This window comes from Stegodyphus dumicola, chromosome 12 (assembly GCF_044657685.1).
Source record: "Stegodyphus dumicola isolate Sdum_Otavi_A_Nest chromosome 12, ASM4465768v1".
NCBI lineage: Eukaryota > Metazoa > Arthropoda > Arachnida > Araneae > Eresidae > Stegodyphus > Stegodyphus dumicola.
In genome coordinates, this window is record NC_140779.1 from 87133243 (window position 1) to 87155469 (window position 22227).

A 22227-nucleotide genomic window follows, 5' to 3' on the forward strand; every position below is an offset into this window, starting at 1 on the left:
TTCGTGGGCTTGGGCTGACTTTAAGTCAGACAAGGGAGCATTAGTCAACAACATGTTATAAAGACGTAACACTGAAAGCGAAGCGAAATAATATACTAAACGCATTGGATATTAAATATATTGCTGAACACTATTTACTATCTTAAAATTAAAAACAAATTAATTTAGAGATCTAATAATTTTGCACTGAATAAATTGTTGCTCGCAGCGTAGTTTACGACAAGGTTCAAACTGTGATTACAACAAGGCACAAAAAAAGTTCTAGGGCTGATATCTACGGATATATCCCTATGTTGTTGATAACAATGTAGCTTAGAGTTTCAACTGGCGATGCTACATTTCCTCCAAAAGTTTACAAAAACTGCAGTTTATGCATAAGATCTATACTATTTATATCGCTTTTATTTTTATCAGTTAATGCTTTTTGTAATTTTTTGCATGAGCCGATCTTGTAAATATATGTGAACGAAAATAAGTGATGCCGATGCGTATGTAAGGGTAGACGCCGACGCCGTAGACGCGATAGACAAATTGCTTAGTCCATATTTTGTGTCTACTGTTGTAATCGTAGTAATTTGTGCTACATTTATTTTTATTTATTTATTTATTTATTTATTTATTATTATTATTTTTTTTGATTTCTCGTTTTGGCGATTGCTTGTTGTTATTGGTATTCTATATAAAAAAGGTAAGTGCAGTTATGTATTATGTTTAACTTAGGTTAGCTTTTTGATTCAGAAAAGCGACTGTTTGAACATAATTACTGGAAAAATGCTTTTTTACATGAACCATTTGTTTATTAAACTAAAAGTATTAACTAAAATAAAAGTATTAACTAAAACTTATTAAACTAAAATATCTACGGATATATCCCTATGTTGTTGACAACAATGTAGCTTAGAGTTTCAACTGGCGATGTAGCTTAGAGTTTCAACTAAAAGTATTAACTAAAACTTATTAAACTAAAATATCTACGGATATATCCCTATGTTGTTGACAACAATGTAGCTTAGAGTTTCAACTGGCAATGTAGCTTAGAGTTTCAACTGGCAACTGATCTTTCGAGAAGAAAGGATTGACATATTTACGGAGTACCACTGAATTTAAAATGTACCTATTTGAGATTAAGGACTTAAAAATACTGTACTAGGTATTCTGAAATCAAATATTGGCCATTTTCCAATTTTTAGCAATATGTGAAACCGGAGGAAAATATTTAGTTATTTGATTACGTCTTAAATACGTACTTTAAATTTGATTTATTTACTTTAAAAACAAAAGAGATTTGGTATTGATCTAATAGTTCATATATTTTCCAAGCACTGATTTAAGATGTATTCAGTTTTTCAGAAGTAAGGTAAAATATTTCAAACAGTGACTTTCCGAGTATTCTTAAAAAGGAGTGTATTATGCAGTAGTTGGTATAATAGTTATTTTCTACTTTTATTTTTACCTCCGCTTTTTCTGTTTTCACTTTTCCTCAGATGATGGGACTTTACTCCAGATGTTGGAAGCAAAGCAGAAAAAACTGTCTTAAGATCAGAATGCAATGAAGAAAAAGAAAGTGAGAGGAAGACTTAATAAACCAGAACTTTAAAATTACTTAGTTTTTCCAAAACCCAGAGGCTGACGCTACTAGCACTAGTTCTCCATCAACGTCTCAGCTGCCAATGAAATTGCCAAAAGAACCTAATAATCAGAAAGAGTTAGAAAGTGTTTTCACTCGGGAATTACCTTCAATATAGCCTGTTGAAAAAACAGAAGAAATACTCGCCAAATCTACTTTTTCTGCAAGTAGATACGAATTTTCCTGTACATGATGATTCCGGATTATGACCAAGTCCATTATTACTGTCGCAAGTTCAAGCCTTAATAAAAAATGGTCCTGGATATCCTGATTTCGAGTTTTGGTTTCCGAAAAGACAAAAATGGATGTAAATTTTTTCAGATGTATTTTGTTTAATCTTGCCGCACAATGAAAGAGTTAAAAGGTTGCTAAATTCCTCTGAAAAAAAATTCTGTTTATTGTTTTTGTTGTAAAATTTTTAACAGTTTCAGCAACGCAAAACTGAGTAGTTCTGAATTTAACGAATGAAATCACTTAAATGAGTACTTCATGAAAAAAATAAAATGCATTTCTGGAATCTACGTCTTTGGTCCGATTTCTTAGAACGATTAAGAAAGAATAAACCTGTTGATTCGGAATTTCAAAATTTATTAAAAAAAAAGACTAAGCATTGGTACAATGTTATTGAAAGAATTATCTTGCCATTCAGTTTTTAGCCAAACAAAACGTAGCCTGCCGTCGTTCCAGTAACAAGTTATTCGATAGAAACAATGATTTTTGAAAGTGTATAGAAATGATCACAAAATTTGACCCTATCATGTCTGTAGATATTAATAAAATCCAAACTTGAAAAAAATATGCTTCATTACTTTGAAGATAAAATTGAAAATGAAACAATTAGCTTATTAGGGGATAGTGTAAAGCAAATTATTTTAAGTAAGGTCAAATAGGGAAAGTATTTTTCTATTTTGCTTAATTGTACCTCTTGTGCCAGCCATCAAGAGCAGATATTAATTTGTATGAGGTATCTTGATTTAGGAAATACAGACATGAGTACTGAAGAAAGGTTTCAGTATTTTGGTGTTACAACTGAAACGACTGGTGAAGGACGAACAACATTCTTATTAATGAATTTAGAGGAAAATGGTTTAGATATTAGTAATTTAAGCGGCCAAAATTACGACAATGGTTCAAACATGAGAGGTAAAGAGTTTTCGAGTAATTATGCTCAAATCGTTGCTTTTTCGAATTAAAAAGTTAACCTAAGTTTAACATAATATCTCCATGTATTCTAAGCTCCTTGCTCCGTCTGCTCGCATGTCGGTGTGAAGGAATGCTTTTTTTAGCCCCAAGTTTGGATAATTTATTAATTTTGTGTTGAATCACTTAAATGCGATGTATCATTTTTTAAACTGCTGCCACCAATATTATATCCCTGTATTAAACTTAAAGGAACTAAATACTAAATAATAAAGAATCTGCATGAAAATAAGCATGTTTCTCACACTGTGAAAAACTAGCGGTACATTGCACACAAAAGGGGACAGTTCTATATCTCCCTTTGTACTCGGTCGATTGACGAAATTCAAATTGAGTTTTTCATGTTTCGAAAGCGCGACTTAGGATATATATTATATTTATATACAGCACTGTTCTAATATACGTATTTTGAGACAAAATCAGACTTTTCTGAAGTGACAGGCCAATTTTTTTTTCTTATTTTGATTCTACGACTCAAATTATGCCTAAATATTAATTATATAAAATTAGGTACGAAATTTACGGAGAAATTCAGAAATTTATTTTGGAACATTTTTTTTTTTCATTTTGCGCAAATCATTCACTTTACGAACCTTTTAATTTATAGCAACTTATTTTCCTTTCGTTTTTTTTTCATTGCACACGAGCGGAAAAAAAAGCCATCGTTCATACTTTCAATTTCAACAAAGTGCGTAAACCACATTTGGCGTTATTATCGCTTATAACGAATATGCCAAACTTCAAAAAGCGCCAAATTGTAAATTCAGGTATATCTTAGGAAATTTTTTTGCAGATATGCTAAAATATACATCTACTTTAAGATGATACTAAAATCTTTATAGGTTATAATAAAAAAATGTTTCTGAAAAATTTATGAATATATTTAGAAAGAAAGGAAACATTTTGTTTAATGATATTAAGATTCTTTGATACACTCTTTGCTATCATATCTTAATAAAAAAAATTCATTTACTTTTATCAGCTTAAACAGAAAAACAGTTATGAATACCATTAAAAATATGAAGAGTTTCGATGATAACGTGCCTTATTTAAGATAAAGTTTAATAACATAGATGACACTGCTCCTTAGAAGTTGATTTTGGCGATTTGAAAACATAAGCGGGTCAGTATCCTAGTAGATATGAACGCTGAATTTAGCCCGCTTTGGATTTATATGACAAAGAATAGGATAAACGCATACGTTTTTCGTAGTTTTCGGGTGGCATCCTTACCCTCAGACAAATTAAGGATAATCCACTTTATTAAATTAACGCATCTAAATAGCAGAATATTTTCATTGCTTTATGATGACATGATGCGAGTTATATTTGGATTAACCCTAAACTTCAAATTCTAGAAGAAAGATTCAAGTAAGTTTAATAAAAAATATTAATAAATATATATCAAATTCAATTAATATTTAGGAGAAACATTCAAAATTTTGAGAAATTTTTTAAAAACTACTCGTGCGATTTTTACAAAACTTGGCAGTTTGGCATAGTTTAAGTTGTAGAATCGAAATATAGAAACAAATTGGTATATCATTTAAAAAAACGTCGGATTTTGGATCAAATTACTTACATTAGAACAATGCTATATATAAATCTAATACACATCCTAAGTCGCGATTTCGAGACATGAAAAACGCAAGTTGAATTTCTTCAATCGTCCCAGTAGAAAGGGAGATTTAGAATTGTCCCCCCCTTTTTTTTCGCAGTGTACCTGGAGTGATCAAATTTTGAATAATATAGTCCTCCACCCGAAAATGGGCACCTCGAAGCTCTAATTTGGAATTTCAAATTTGTTTAATTGGCTATAAACTTTAACGAATTTTTTATTAAAAAATTCAACAGTTTCAAAGTCAGCAATGGCAACACTTCTGGGAATAAAACCAAGGAGTTTACAATAGGAGGAGGGAGAACTAAAATGCACGTTTAATGCTATTTCACTCTTACAAATAATTAAGAAAATTTCTTCTCGTTTACCTGAGTTACAGGAGAGAGAAAATACAATTGATAAACTGTTTATACTTTTTTCAATTTTCGACAATATTTTCAGTTCCAGTGTAAATAATAATCATGACTAATTTGAGTATCTTTGCGTGAATTGTCCTGAAAGATTAATAAAATTCGAGACATTATAAATGAATATTCCCCCGATATCATGTTCATGCAAGAGCATAAGCTTAGCCCTAAGCATCCTATTTATGTAGCCAATTACAATGTTTGTATGTTGTTCAGGTTTCTGCTATAAAGAGCAGAAACCATGCAGGTGGTACAGCTGTGCTTATCAAACGCTGCATTCTTCATTACTCTGTTACATTTCCACAGCTTTTAGCTGTTGAGGGCGCAACAATTACACTCACAACAAACACTTCTTTGACGTACACATTTTTTCCACCTATATCCTTTCAAATTGGAACCCCAGAAATATACCATCCGATTTGAATACTTTACTCACACTTGGAAACCGTATTATTGTAAACCCGCAACGGACGCGTTATTTACGATTTAGCCAATTCGGCCGCATTACACATAGCGGCTCCAAAACGACATGGTACTGGGTCTTCAGAAATTATAGATTTCTTCCTGCTCAGAAATACCAGTGATCCACTGGATGTTTCTGTGCTGGATGAACTCTCCTCTGACCATAATCCGGTCAGAGTTCTCCTGGAATTACATCACACCAGTCAAAAGAGCCATTATTATTGACTGGCCTAAGTTTGCCAAAGCTCTAAACAACATACATTACATATTGCCAAAAGTACATAGTGAGAGTGACATTGATAGATTGGTTAAGAACTTTAAGGATTCACTATTACATACTCACAGAAGTGCCTGTACATTATAAAAAATTCCAAACCCAAAAGAAATATGGAACTTAAATATATAATTACAGGACGAAATGCTGCAAGATGACAACACCAACGCACTAGATTCCCTGTTGACAAGCAACTGTTCAATAATTTGGATGATGCCGCAGGTCTCATTCTCAAAACAAATTCTCAGGCACAACAAAATTGGACTAATTATCTAAGTTTGCTTCCTACGGATGATAATTCCATCTAGAGAGCATGCTCTAGATATAGGAAACGCTACAATAATATTCCTCCCATTAAAGACCCTGACAAGATCCATTACACCGAAACTGAGAAAGCAGAACTCTTAGCTCCGCATCTGGAAACTCAGTTTTGCATAAACAACATGCATGACACACACACACACACACACACACACACACACACACACAAAAAAAAAAAAAAAAAAAAAAAAAACAGATTATCTCTGACTTTCATAACAGTTGCACAACAAACCCACTCAGTAACAATATCGTTCCACTCAGACAGTCGGAAGTTATTGGCTATGCTAAGAATTTAAGGAACAACAAGAACCCCGGTATTGACCAAATTAACAGCAAGATGATGAAGATGCTACCACTAAAGTTAATATTCAAGCTGAGCAACATTTTCATTATTATACTTCTCTGGCAATACTTTCCCCAGAAGTGGAAAACAGCGAAAATCACCCCTATTCTCAAATCAAATAAACCTGCATCTGCATCAGGGTCGTACAGACTCATTAGTCTACTTCCTTGCATAAGTAAGCTTATGGAAGCAGTTATTCTCAATAGAGTACGTGATCATCTGGAAGCAAACAATATACTCATCGCACAACAGTTTGGATTTCGGAAGTCGCTGTTTACATCCTATCAACTTTATCGTGTTGTGGAACACATCTCTGAAGGAATTCACTTCAAGAAATATACTGGGGATTTATTTCTGGATATAGTCAAAGCTTTCGACTGTGTCTGGATAGACGCACTAATATACAAATACACAATCTGGGCTTTCCAGATTATATTTAACACATAATTAAATCCTACTTAACAGGTAGACATTTTGTCGTTCACCTTCCTAATACTTACTCCACTAAACGTTTAGTTTCAGCTGCCGTCGCCCAGGGGTCGTTACTAGAGACTACACTTTTCCATAGTTATGTGAACGATATACCCACCACACTCAACACTACACTAACAATGTATGCTGACGACACAGCGATCCTTGCTCAAAATGCATTTCTTAGCCCAGTCGAACAACATCTTCAAAATCACATACATGTACTAGAGGTCTGGCCACTGAAATGGAAAATTCAGGTCAATGTTGAAAAAACAATTGCCATAGCCTTCAATAAGAAGAGACAAGCTGAACGAAACCTACAGTTTTATAGAACCTCACTGCCTTGGGTTAAGCAAGTCACTTATCTTGGGGTGATCTTCACAAATTCTTCACATTCTCTCAATATCTTAATCTTCTCACATTGAAATAAACAGATAAGCGCTTAAATGACATATATAAACACTTTTACAAACGTAATACCAATATTTGCCTAGTATCTCATTATATGTACTTTTAAAAATCCAAATAAATTCAAAATATATCAAATGTATATTTCACCTAATAACATATTTCGAAATAAGTGCAACAAGCATTCATCTCACAACAGATGAACAGACGCCTTGATACAATACCGGAGTTCTGTTAATAAAACATATTGCTACGAAATGTCCAGACGCAGTGAGATACCTTTCCCGCAAAGTATACGATAGCAAAATAAGGCAGGGTTGCCACATTTGGCGATAAATCGCCCATTTGGCGACATTTGGCATCAAAATTGGAGATCTGCCATGGACGCAAGGAGAACCTTGTGGAAAGAATTCTTGCCGGTTTAGCCCAGAATGTTGTCGAACACCAGCCAAAAGCTATATAAACCCTGCTGGTACGCGGAGAGTTAGTATCGAGTTGGCGTCTCGTCTAGCGCGTCAATCCCTGCGGAGTCGATCGAGTTGACAGCCGGGTAGCTAGGGCCGAGTGGGTCGTCGAGTGCACAGCGAGTTGTAGCGTGGAGAGTCTCGAGAGTACGGAAAGTTCCGAGAACGACCAAGCAGAGTCGGGAGCTGTACTCTAGTGCTTTGCCGTGAAGCTGTCTCCACCGTGATAGCCTGGAGGCTGTGTCGCTGATCCTGTCAGCGTGTTTATACTAGTTCATCGACGACTGTAAAAAAGGGACTTTGGGGCTGTCCTGATTAATATCGGCTAAAAGTGTGTTTCGATGCTTCATCAAGTGCTGTCGTAAGATATTCACGCCAAATCCTCACGAACCCCGTACGAACGTGAAGGAAGAAAATAACGTAACAACTACTGTCGGAAAAAATAAGGAACAATATATGCAATACTATTTCAAAACACAATATCATAACAAAACATTAAATGAAAACCACTAAATGATTTTGAAAATAGATGAAAAGTAAATCTCGTACAATTCCAAAACAAAAGAAGAATAAATAATGCAAAGTTTTAAACATATTGTGGCGTGCGTACGGGTTCGTTGTGAATTGAATGCACAAATCCGATGAAAAATTAACAAAAGTTATTATTATCACAGCAAATGAAACAAAATGCTAAATTTCCTCAGATATTCGTACAATAGTGCAATATCTCACAGTAGTTAGCTTTTAACTATTCAAATGTTCAACAGAACTTAATTCAAAACAGATAGAGAAAGCTAATCAGCGAATTCGCTACAGTCAACAAGAGCAGTTTTCTAAACTCTTAAAACAACAACTATTTAACTAGATACCAAATCCGTAACACTGTTCCCTTTCCCAAGGACTGCACGTCCCGGGCAGTCCTTGGGAAAGAATGACTACCAAGTTCGCTTGGGGACTAAACACCGGGAGTCCTGCGAAAAGCTGACCACTTGTTCAGGGCATATGCTTACGCACCCCGGGCCCCACGGTTAAGAAAGCAGATTTCGGGCATTGCAGACCTTGGCACATTAGGGCTGTTACGCCACTGAGTTTAGTTTTAGTTTTTGAATGATGTTCTACGTTGAGATCACGGTGGATATAAGAGTTTGGGGCTAATCTTTAGAATATGGTAACAGGTAGTTTGGCGACATTTTGTTAAGGCGATAAAGGTTACTAGGTAGGACTTGAGCAATAATCTGAGAAGTACACAGTTCGAATCACAGATTATTTTGTCTCAGAGAAATGAGAGATTATGAGACATGTCATGTGACATTTTTCGGAAAATTTTCCGGTGATTTTAGCTAATAAGCACTTAGAAACAATTTCGCTGCTAAAATGCAGAATCGCCCACTAATTTGTTTAGCGCTTTTTACAAGAGTAAGAAGAATTGGATTTTTGTCAATTTTCTTTGACTTTTTAAGTGAAAATAGGTCGATGTGTACATGGATAAAGTCAAGAGTGTGCGCAATGCCATTTTTGTGCAATTCTGGGATGTTTTTTTAAGTGAAAATAGGTCGACGTGTACATGGATACCGCGTATGTGCGATTCTTAAAAACGCGCGAAGCAGTGGGCGATTGTGCACTTTCTCCCAATTTCGCACCTAATCTTCGTCATGATTAAGCACTTTTGTTCCATAAAAGTTCTAGCATAAGCGTAATTCGGCTAGCAGATTGCTGGAAAAAATGTTGAGTTTAAAAAAAAAAACGCATTTACTTCGTGAAAACAAAATGGCGTCCAAAAATAAAACTAGCAAGTTGCTGTAGCAGGGTTGGTCGCCAAATTTTCGCCAAAAATTCGCCGAGTTACCATAATCCGAAGATTCGCCGAGTTTGGAATGAACCAAGGATAGTTGATAATCTCTCTGAGTGTTTTGTTTTGAAGAATTTGGGCATGTTGAAGGTGAATTTTTAAGCAGCGTGGTCCCAGACAAGACTAGTATAAAGCTGGTCGAAGTGTAGATTTATATAACATGAGTTTATTTGAAGTGGCCGTATGACTTCTACCAAGAAGTAATGGACGTGGAGCTAAACCGATTGACCACAATGGTAGAGGAATGGTGACCACGTTCCCCGTCACTCACTCTATCAAGAAGTGAGCGTATAGTTGCAAGCATGATAGTAGTTTTTTGCACAGTTTCCGTGAGATTTTTCTGAAAAGTCATTTTTTTATCTAGAATGACTGCTAGACGTTTAACTTCGTCAATCCAAACAATTTTTTCATCAAACACAGAAGTTTTAATGATTTTAAATTTGTATGTCCTTTACGAAAAATTATTGCTTTTATTTTTCATTATTAATTGCAATCCTCCAAAGAGTAAGCCAGTGTTCTAGAAAGTTGAGGTAATGCCGAAGAAAGACCCGGGCAAATGTAACTGTTGAAGCTTGGCTCATAATTCCTTTGGAGTGCCTTCTTACATTGTTGAAATTCATCGATCATTCTAGTGTTACCATCTCGAAGTGCCTCTATAATTGAAATACTGAAGTATGGTTAAATGCCATCACCTACGGAAACCTTAACATTTAAAGTATTTTGTTACGGTTTCTTCCCGTATTTAATACGAAATGCAATTACGTCACCGTCGGAAAGTTACAGAGACATCTTCTTCACAAAACTCGTCAAAACGAGCTAGGATATTCCATTCACTGTGACTAAAATACTGTATTTTTTATACTATAATCAGATTAAAATTTTTGTAATACTGTTGCGTGCGTACGGGTTCGTTAGGAATTGGATGCGCAAGTCCGGTGAAAATTGAATAAGATTTATTGTTATCACAAATAAACAAAACAAAATACTTAAATTTTCTCGGCCGATGCTATTCGCACCACTGGTGCGATTAGCCGCTTAAGCTATTCGCACCAAAATTAATCACGCAAAGGCGGGTTTCTACCTTGGCGTAAGTTTATCATTTTTTAAGCGTTGGCGACTTTCAAGAACTTAGAGAGGAAAATGGGTTCCTTTTCTTATAATAAGAAGGAACACATTTCCTTTTATTAAAGTACATATAAACATTGGCAGATTTTTATGTTCTCAATGTTTATCCTTTTCCTGAACGGTTTGAATAGTTTAAATGACTGATTTGAAGGAGGGGGGGCAAAATCGTGTTGACATTTTTTGTACTTCTTAGAATACATTTAGCTTTAAAGATGTGTTTTGCTCAATGTTAATTCATTCCTCTTTGAAAAATTTCGTGTAGAAAATTTAGACATGAAATCAGTTAAAAGCGATTATATGAACTATTAAATGAATTATTCTGTATGCCTGCTTATTTTTTTTATAGAAATACTTGGCATTTCCAGGACACAAAAAGTGCTTGAAAGAACTTTGAAATAGTAGTACAAACACATTAATCAATTGAATTGAAATAAATAATGAGATGTAATTTAAAAGACAGAAATAATTTAATGTAAGAGATTTAGATTTAAAAATTTGCACACACAAATGATTTATCAGATTTTATAAGGTTTTTATTTCATAAATAACTTTGATATTGAATATGGCATTTTAACCTATAAACATGAGTGGATACTGAAAAAGTGATGAATATATAAGAATATTACAACTTTCACTAAGTTTTCTTATTGAATAATAAATTCGGACAGTCCAATGCTATAAGACTAGGGTCTAAGTTTGCATAAAAATTCCTCTGTTAAATAAAAGAATTTAATTGATTTCTGTAGCCTTTTTGTCAATACACTAAAGTTTTTTTAAACTATTACTCGTCCTCGCTTGCAATTAGAACCATCATTAAATCTCTATTTTATCTAATCATTTCCTGAACATTATCATGTATATAGATTGACTTCGTCTTTGTAACTGATAATTATTAATTAAGACACAATAGCACGCCGAATAAATACTGATTCAGAAGTGATAATTATTACTTGCAAATTATTCTCTTGCTGGTGAACTATTAACAACCATTTCTATTCCTGAGTTAGGGTTAACAACCTTCGCTCTCACTACCGCCTACTTTGTACCTGGGCTCCTTGTGCGCATGCGCGAACGTAGGTGGTGTGAATAGCCTGTTAGCTATTCGCACCGTCGGTACGATTAGCTACTGCGAATTTTCTCAGATATTCGTACTGTATTACAATATCTCAAAGTAGTTACCTTTTATCTACTCAAACGTTCAACAGAACTTAATTCAAAACAGCAAAAGAAAGCTAATCCGCGAATTCGCTACAGTCAACAAGAGCAGTTTTCTAAACAAACTCTTAAAACAACAACAAACTAACTAATAATCGAATTGAGAGGATTTTCTCCTTTTTATTAGATTTTAAATCGTGTGCGAGAATTTTCTGGAACTTTCTCGAAATCAAAAAGAGGTATTTATTGATTAAATGTTAAATGCACGTGTTCTTGTATTTTTAATTTTCCGGCTTAGCTTTCCTTTAAAATTCGTCACGCGCTGCACTGCACGGGGAATAAACAACTTAATTTATAATTCTACTAACATTAGCTATTTAAATGCCAAATCCGTAACACTGCCCCCTTCCCAAGGACTGCACGTCCCGGGCAGTACAAACCCCGGACAGGAAGCCAAACTTACAACTAAGGCATAAATGCAATAATAAAAATTACATTACAATAACAAACAACATGAACCATAAATGCAATAACTAAAACAAATCAAATGTTATCAAATACTAAATAGAAATCAAATACTAAATAGAAATCAAATACAAAATAGAAATCAAATACTACACATTTAGAAACAAAAAGGACCATGGTCTTATACTACTTACAATTATTTACATTACGTCTATGGCCATAGTAATGAGCTAATCTGTCGTAATGAACGACTTTAGGTTTAGAGTTCGATGACTTACGCATCCAAACCACGACACCATTCAGCTTGTTTAGGACTGTGTACGGACCATCCCAAGGTGACTGTAATTTCGGACAGAGTCCTTTCCGTCGAGTCGGATTCTACAACCACACCCTGTCTTCCTCGTTGAATGGATGCCCAGCAGCTCTCGTGTCGCGTCCGGTGAATCATATAAGACATCAAGACACCATTATAAATAGAAATCTTAAAATATATTTAACATAATTTGATTATTATTAAGTCCTTTTCTCCATCTGGAAAGAAAACACATGACACTGTGATATTTTCCAGCATATTTATTAAATTAAAAAAAAATCAGTACTTATGAGTGAAAAGGTAATCCCGGGAATCTTTTGAAGTTTTGTTCGTACATTCATATACAACATAAGATCTCATGCTTAAAAAAATATTCCAGTGAGAATCATTTCTTGCAGGAGTCACAGTATCTGGAGTAATATGGCTACAGAAGATTCACCGTTTGAGTTGCATCTTCCCTCCTCCTCAGCACACGACACTATCAGCACACGACCCTGTCTATCGGAAATTCTAAAGATATGCTGTTTTTAAATATGTTTAGCCCAAATGCTCCGAAAACATGCATGTGTCTGTAAAATGAAAAACAAAAACGTAGTATTTTTTCTCTCAACCACGATTAAACTGAGGTATATATGGATTTAGACTTTGGAATCACGTTATTACTTTTGATTTTTATAGGACTAAAGTTAGCGGCTTAAAGTAAGCGATTGAATGTTGTGCGAAATGTTTTATTCTTACGATATTAATTGACAAGTTTTTCCAATTCATAAGTACAGATACTTCCAATTCATAAGTACGGTACTTATGTTACCATTAGGGAAATTACATTTTTATAAACTAATCTAAATTTATATGCGAGCAGATAGGTTTTTAAATTAGTTGTGGAATTAATGTAAAGAATGGCATTAACTTTACAACAGTGTATGACTGCGCTCTCTGGTGTACGAGATAGGCACTGGGTGTAGTGATTCCAAATCGATAAAGGTTTGTCTACGGTCGTACGGTGATGAGAAGACCGAAATATTACCTCCCGCATCTCTCTGATGTGTTTACATAATTCTTGTTTGTAATCGAATCATTGTTTGTTAACTGATTGGCAAGATGTGTTATTCTGTGGATGTTAAATAATAAAACATCTTGATCCTTGTAGGATTTAACAGCAAATGTCAAATCACATTTCTGTGCATTTATATTGAACACGTTCCTTTAAAAATTATTATACATGGTTCTATACCCAAAATTTATTAAAGTTTTTTGTAAAATTAATACTAGAATCTGCCAAGTGTAATGTCGAATATGTGAACTAAATTATAGTGAGAGCCACGAAAAACCTTCAAGTCTTTATATGAGTTGATAATTTTTGGATAATACATGAAAATGAGTTGGGGAATCGAATTATGGGTAAGTTGTTTATGCATTATTCCATCGTCTACTTTTCCTGCATAGTGAAAGGTTTCATGAAATTTTTTATGTTTCGATCTACAACTGTACGACATGCGATTTTTTTTCCTGTTTCTTTACATTTATAAAAGCAGTCTATGTAGGACTTTAATTTTCATCTCAGTATTTACCTTTATCTATTACTACATTTATTTCTTACATGTAAACATGAGAATGAAATAATTTTTAAAATATTTTAAATAACAAGAATGTAATATCTGTTGTAGCTCAAGAGAAAACAAAAATCACTGTGCATTAGCTTATTAGGTTATAAAATTCTGCAAAATCTGTCTGGTATGTCATCCCTGTTTGATTTCATTACTTCATTACATGAACTAAGGTAATTAATAATGAAATTACTAGTAATTATATAAAAAATAAGCCATTAATAATATAGGAATTTATTCTGGGAGAATCAAATTTCTATTTTGCAATGTATTAATTTTTAGTTTTGACATATGTTACTTCAGCTGTACTTTGAAAATGTATAAATACTTATATAGTGATTTCTTTATATTATTTATTTTTGCTGCTGTGATAAATCTCCTGGTTATTTGAGGAAGTGATTGTATTTTGAATTTCAAAGAAATTCACATGCATGTGCTAAACTTCGGATATATAAAGATGAAAAAGAATTAACATAATAATATTCTTTAAAATGGAAGGTGAAACCGAATTTTTTTACCACTGTTTTAAATGACTGCTTGTGTTGTTTAGAGTAATACTGTAATGAGATAATATAAAAATTATATGCGTGTATAACAGGCATATTACATACCGTTTTAGAGAAAAACATTTCTTCACACATCTAGCAAGATATGCTAAGCACAATTATATTTCTTGTTGAGAAAGCATTAATAGATGTTGATTAAATTGAAATCTCCCTTTTTTCCCTGAAACCCTAATTATTGAATGTTAGTAAATTTCAGTTTAAATTTGTTTTGCCTCATTACTCAGAGTATTTAAAAATTAGTTTTTTGAATAAATAGTAAAAATAATTCCGAAATGAATTAAGGCATTAAAAAATTTTCCATAATCATTAAAAAACCTGCTGCAAACTAGTAGGTAAAAATATAGTTACGGGTGCCCCTTGGTGATAATTGGTGATTTTTGGCAGTACATGACACCAAGTTTGTGCAATTCTTTGACTTGTTATTTTAGCTTTGTGTAGCAGCGATTGATTTTTGCGCCAAAACTCGCTGCTACACATATCAAAATAACAAATCAAAGAATTGAACAAACTCGGTATCCATGTACACACTGACCTATTTTTATTTTAAAAAACAGAGAATTGCACAAACTAGGCATTGTGCACTCCCTTGACTTTGTCTTTGTACACACCAATCTATATTTACTTAAAAAGTCAAAAGACAGCCAACAAAAAATATATAATCTCAATAAACTACATTTTAAATCAAACAATGAAATAACATAAAAAAGGAAATTCATCTTAGCACTACATAAAGGAAATATCCACTTACCTTATTTACACATTTTCCTGTCTTCAGTCAAAGAAAATTCCTTAACAAAATCCAAAAACTTCCTAAAATTATCTGAACTAGAATCTGTATACTGGCATACTCACATAAATTCACAAAAATAAGAGTAAAAAATATCCTCTGTAATGCTAGTATCGTCCGATGTTCTACCATAAGCATTTCCTTCCTACAAACAGGACACTTAATAATGGCTACCAAGTAAACCTTCATTTATGCACCAGTCAATTAATGTTTTTTTTTTTTTTTCCTTTCGTTCCAAATTGTACAGGAATTAAAATTAATCTTACCACATTCAGCCATTTTACCATGTAAAACACAAAATAACCAACACACACACAAGCCTGAGTAAAGTGCAGAATCGCCCACTTACATGGCACATATCAATGTGTGCATGGACAAAATCAAGGAAGTCCGCAATGTCAAGTTTCTGCAATTCTCTGATTTTTTTTTTTTTTTTTTTTTGAAGCCAAAGTAGGTCGATGTGTACATGGATACTGAATTTGTGCAATTCTTTGACTTGTTATTTCAAGTTAATGCAGAATCGCCCACTTATATGGCACATGTCGATGTGTACATGGACAAAATCAAGGGAGTGTCCATTGCCAAGTTTGTGCAATTCTCTTAATTTTTTTTAAGTGAAAATAGGTTGATGTGTACATGGATAACGAGTTTGTGCAATTCTTTGACTTGTTATTTTCAAGTTGGCGATTTTGTGAAATGCGCGAAGCAGTGGGTTATTCTGCACTTTTTCCCACAAGCCCTTACAAATATTTTCCCATCATTCAAATTCATCGCAGTCAGGCAACCAATTATGTCATAATAGGGTTTCAGTAACATTCAACCACTCAGGTTCCCATAAACGAAACAACTTGGCGATAAATGAAACAACTTACCTGTAATTCAAGGGGCACCCTTAAATCTACTCTTAACCAACTAGTAATATTTTTATTTAATATGAAAAGTATTTTAATCATTACACAATTTTCTTTTAAAAAATTGTGTAATGATTAATTGTGTAATACACCAGAAAATTGTGTAATACACCAGAAATAAAAAATAGTGTATTTTTCTTGATGATATTCACATTTAAAAATTTATTATACTTTATGATAAACATTATATTTGGTAGATGTAATGGAAAATAAAGATGTAAATCCATTAGAATGCAAACAGTTATTCCTTCTTAAATAGAATACTTCATTTATTGCAATTTAATGGGTTTTAAAGTAATTTAATTATTTACTTATATTGCCATGAGAAATCCCTTTATTTACTCACATACTTTCCAAAATTTTTTTCATTAACTTTATTGCTTAATATAGAGGAAAATATTACATGGCAGTGTAACATTTCTGACTTAAGGACTGAAAGATAAAACTTGTATGATTAAAAAGCATATACGTATAAGATAAACTGAAAAAGTACTTTTCTGTTAATGGAGTGCAGTCACCTGTGTAACTCTCTGATTTTTTTTTTAAGTGGAAATTGAATTGCACAGCTTAAGTGAAAATAGAATTGCATTGATTTAGCATTCTACACACTAAGCATTATACTTGTACATATATTGTATGATACATTACTGTTAGTACAAGCTCATCTTTTTTTCATAAAGCTTTACATATCATTAGAGTTGGTACCATCTGGTTTGAATCAACATCTATATTTAGTGCTAAGTGGCTCCCATTAACAGAAAAGTACCTCTAAAAATTACTGCTAAATTATTGTTCATAGCACTATTTTCTTATTATTCATTGCTGCTACTTTAGGACTATGGGCAGAAGTAAATCTTCTTGTTCAGGTTTAACAAGAAGTTAAAGTTTAACAAGAATTTAAATTGCAGAATTCTTATTATTAGCAAAGGTGTATAATGGGTGAAGTGCAGAATCGCCCACTTATTTGCTGCATTAAGTTTGGTTCTTTATACGAGAGTAAGAAGAATTGGATTTTTGTCAATTTCCTATGACTTTTTTAGTGAAAATACATATATACATGGACAAAGTGATTGCACAATGCCAAATTTGTGCAATTTACTGATGTTTTTTTAAGTGAAAATAGGTCGATGTGCAGATGGATACCGAGTTTGTGAATTCTTAAAAACGTGCTAAGCAGTGGGTGATTGTTCACTTTACTGAAAATAATAACTTCTAAAAGGCATTAAAGAAGGAAAAATTTGAGATCTGCATGCTTATAGTAACTTATTTTAGTTAGAGGCTGAAGTTAAAACGACCAGAAAAAGATAGCAAGGTAATATCGGACGACTCAGGCGAACGCAGTTCGCAGTTAATGGGCCCTCGCGCTAGGTGCGCTGTCCCTGAGTAACAAACTGTGGGCGACTTTCAAACAATTTTGTACACAACATACGTTTAGTATCCGAAGAGGTCATTCCGCAGTTCATGATGGTGGGGAAAGTTCCTGAGTGTGGAGAAGCCTTAATATGATGGAATCCGAAAAAGATGAACGAGTCGGTCAAGAGACGAATATCAGACTGTTGTGACTACTTTCCTGAGGAAATGTCCAGTAATCATAGCTAGAACTTCATTAGCATGTGCAGTTTATATCTCTAAGAGCTACTGCCTGTCTAGAAGTTCTTTAAAAATACCTCTTGTAGATTGAACCACCAAAGGATGCTGTGTATTTTCTTTCTTAATGGTAAGTACGCAGCACACAATAGATAATTCTACCATGTTTCCATATTTTTCTTCACAGAATAGGAGGCTCAGGGCTATTTTAATGTATATGCAAAGAATAGTAATCTGTGGATTCTATGATGAAATCTATGATGCAAAAATCATTTCAGGATGAAATATATAAATATACACATAAGTATTTCTGTATATAAAACTAGCCTTTTTTTAAATTTCATTTATCAATAACTTGAAAAATTAATATTTATAAAATAAGATTTATATTTATAAAATATGAATTAGTGGTACAACTCTAATATACGCCCTAATTTCACCAAATGTGGCGATATGTGTTCTGCGCTGGTTTTTCGCGCGATTGCGTGTTCTATGGCAACCCTGTTGACATTGAAACATCTTTCGCTGGAGCTCTTTGGTTCGCCTCTGTGTCTGAGAAGATGGGAGGGGAAAAATAAAATGGTAGTTGTTGAATTGAAGTTCGGCAAAAGGAAATATGATTGTGGCTATCCTGTTGAGGGGTAGTGGGTATTTGGAACTGTGGAAAGAGGGTCTGGGAGATTATTTTTAATGGCAGTGCATGATAGAAGTAGGGATTTGTGATTTTATTTATTTGTGAACCATAGTATAAATTTTCTGGATAGCGTGTCTGGCTGTCATGTAAATACGATAGTGATTACGTTGTGGCATGTTAAAGGCGGTATGAAATTTATATTTCTGTTATTCGAAAACGCATTAATTCATGGTAAGTGCATTTTATTTTATCCTTGTTCTTAATTTGTAGAATGTTATGTTCATTGGTTCTTTAGTATGAATTTCTGTCGTTATTGTTGTTTTTTTAAATTGTTTGAAATTTATTTTAGTTTATTTTGTTGTTTAGTGTCTAGACTGTACAATTCGTAGATGTTTTTTTTAAAGTTGAAACAGAACGCTGTGTACATGGTATTATTTGAAATTTATTGTTGTTATGTTATTTTATTAAAGCGAGGAGTGCGTAGATCGTAGATTCCTTCCTTGCCTAAATTGTGCAATTTGTAGAATTTTTTTAAAGTTTAAACAGGATGCTGTGTACATGGTATTCTTTGAAATTTATTGTTGTTATGTTAATTTATTAAAGCGAGGTCTGCGTAGTTTGTAGATTCGTTCGTTGCCTACATTGGGCAATTCGTAGATGTTTTTTTAAGTTAAAACATGTCGCTGTGTACATGGATTATTGTCAAATATTTTTGGTTAGAAACTTTACGTTTTTGCTATCTAAATTTTTTGTTTTTGTTTCAGATTTTTAGCTAAATTGTGTGTTCAAAACGTAGTTTTTGCATGTGCGAAAACCGTGTTTTTGGAGACATTTTAGGCTAAAAGTTCAAAATGTAGACAAAAAATTTAGATAGTAATATGGCAGCGTGAAGTTTCTCGCCAAAAATATTTGGTGAGAAATTTGGCGACTTGAGGGTGCATATCAGAATAGTTCCGAATTAGTATGGAAGAGTTAGAAAAGTAAATGAGGCAATTACTACTTTTATTCAAAATGCAGTATTTGGTACTTGCGGAAAATCCCATCGACCACAAGAGACAGCGCCATTCACGCCAAACCAAAACATCCTATTTGCTAAATACAAGAAAAGACATTCTATTCTTATTTTTCTTTCAAATTTATTATATTATCACTTATTTATATTTATTTTTTATTAAAAATTTCCATTATTTTTTATTTATTATTGCTTCTCAGTTTTTAAATAAAGTGTCATTTAGTGGCCATTAACACATTTTTTGGTACTTTTCCGTTTCGCAGGCGCAAATCTCGCCAAGCAGACTTTGTTGGCGACAGCATACAGTATACACATAAAATATGTTAGTTCTAAGAATTTTTTATTTTGAAGGCATAAACTTTTTAATATGGTTTAAAATTTTGTAAAAAGCCGATAAATAAAGACAATAAATTTGTAAAAAGACATTAATTTAAGAATTTACTATGCTCTCATGGTTCAACATCCTGATTCACTGGTTCATAACACGTGACCCCAAGTGATAAGAAAAGTTTGTTCAATCTAATAAGAAAAGTTTGTTTGCGACTTGTTTTGAAAATGAAGTGTAAAAGGTTACCAGCGAAGATATGCCGTTTGGCATCAGTTATACCATTATTGGCGACTTTATGGTTTGTGCCGGCAAAACGGAAAAGTACCCATTTTTTTTTAGACCAGTAAGATTCCACAACTTAATATATTATATTCAACAGCATGCTCTTCTGTAGTATGCAGGTCCCAAATTTTAATCTTTTTTTTTTTTTTTTTGAAAATGCGGGATCGAGGGGAAAAAAAGGAGTAAGAATAACTAACTCAAGAATAACTAACATGTGCAATCAAGGTTACACCAAATCCAGTGTGTTTGAAGAAGACTTTTCCATTTTTGGTGAAAAATTGTGTGGTTTGGTGTCTTTTCTTAAATAGGCAAAAATGGTCGACAGGATTTTCCGAAGTACTTAGTGTTTTATATGAAGATATGTTTTTTAGCAGCTTGAAGAAACTATAAACTACCATTGTGCATTTCTCTTTTAATCTGTTTAAAAGCTGAGAAGGGAGGGAGAAGAGGTAATTTAACTTATTTCATTCCACTGTAGCATTTTTTTTTTTTTTTTTTTCTTTTTCAGCATTTCAATCAGTTGATTAGCTGATTAATTAATTGTAGCACATTGCTTGAGAATATGTGCTTAAAGTGAATCTTTCTGATTTATTTTTTAATGGAAACTGTTTTAGATTTTAATTACAAATAGGTAAAATTATAAAATCCTTGTGTATAATTAAGCTGATAATCACTCAAAACCGATCCAAGAGAAAGTATAAGTGTTATTTGATATTAATTATTCAGGCATTGGTGAGCTATATCCAGGGATCAGTTACATGGCTTTTGTCTGGGCTAAAAAAATTTCAATGTTTCTTAGCACTTCTATTGTTGAACTGTCATAATAGAATGAACATGCATGTTTCAAAAATATATTATCAGTATCTTAGCATTTTGAAAAATTCACGTGTTTAAATTTTAGCAAATTATCTTATTTAGAGGTATGCCAGTATTTCACGTAAAAAAGTAAATAAATGACTGATTTTTATAAATATTGATAATTTATCATGACATTGTTTAGCATGAAATACAGCCCAATCGAAGATCTGTTAAAATTTACTCTATGGTACCCTTGGCGAATCGTCTCTTTTTTGACAAGATCCATACCAGAAAGGCTCGGTACCAATATTAAGATGGTGCTGATCCTCCCGCCCGCTACATAAAACCAAAGCAAGAAATCAAAGACTTACACAAACTAAGCGTCCATGTACACATTGACCTATTTTAACTTAAAAAAATCAGTGAATTGCAGAAACTAGGCATTGCGCACTGCCTTAACTTTGTCCATATACACATCGACCTTTTGTAACTTAAACAAACATCAGAGAATTGCAGAAACTAGGTATTGCGCACTGCTTTAACTTTGACCATCTATACATTGATCTATTTTCACTTAAACAAAATCAGGCAGCTAAAACAAAGTTGAAACTATCATGTTAACCAGAAAAAAATTGCCATTGTCTTAACACACAGAGACGAACAAATAACCAAAAATACATAAACAGAGAGTAATAAATAACGAAAAAATATATTTCCTAACATAAAAAACAGAAAGGAAAGGTTAAAATTTATTTCGATGTAGGAGGTGAACAGATGTGGCAGCTTTGTAAAAAAACGTTTTACTTCATGGCACCATATATTGTTAAAATGGCCCTTATTTTCTTAAGAGCCATGTTGTCGGAGTGTGAGATTGATTCTCTTGGCGTATTTCCATGGAGAACGAGGTTAGAAATGTACCCTAACCATGTTTCTTGGGGCATTGTAGACAATATGTGCAGTGCCTAACTTTAATTGCTGCCTGGCTATAATTGGTTCGGAAAAGGTTGTGGCGGTAAACAACAAATCTTTTAACAAAAATTAACACACACAGATGAATAAATAAATGAAATGTCAATTTTTTAACATACCCTTTTTTCTATGTGCATACGTTCATGCTTCCGACCACCTCCTCCATGTAAGCAATTCAATTAAATTTTTAGTTGCTTGGGCTCACCTGCTGTTAATCAACATTCCTCCTCTTACCTACCTCAGAC

General features: G+C 33.2%; 1 protein-coding gene across 2 annotated transcripts in view; it reads left to right on the forward strand.

Moving 5' to 3' along the window:
• Nucleotides 1-13477: 13477 nt before the first annotated feature.
• The window catches only part of LOC118200249 (formin-binding protein 1 homolog), a 167873-nt gene continuing 159123 nt past the window's right edge, over nucleotides 13478-22227 (forward strand). For both annotated transcript variants that reach the window (XM_035372190.2, XM_085806677.1), the window contains exon 1: nucleotides 13478-13902. In XM_035372190.2, the coding sequence (XP_035228081.2) occupies nucleotides 13873-13902 (30 nt within the window). In that variant the 5' untranslated portion in view covers nucleotides 13478-13872. The remainder of the gene's footprint in view (nucleotides 13903-22227) is intronic.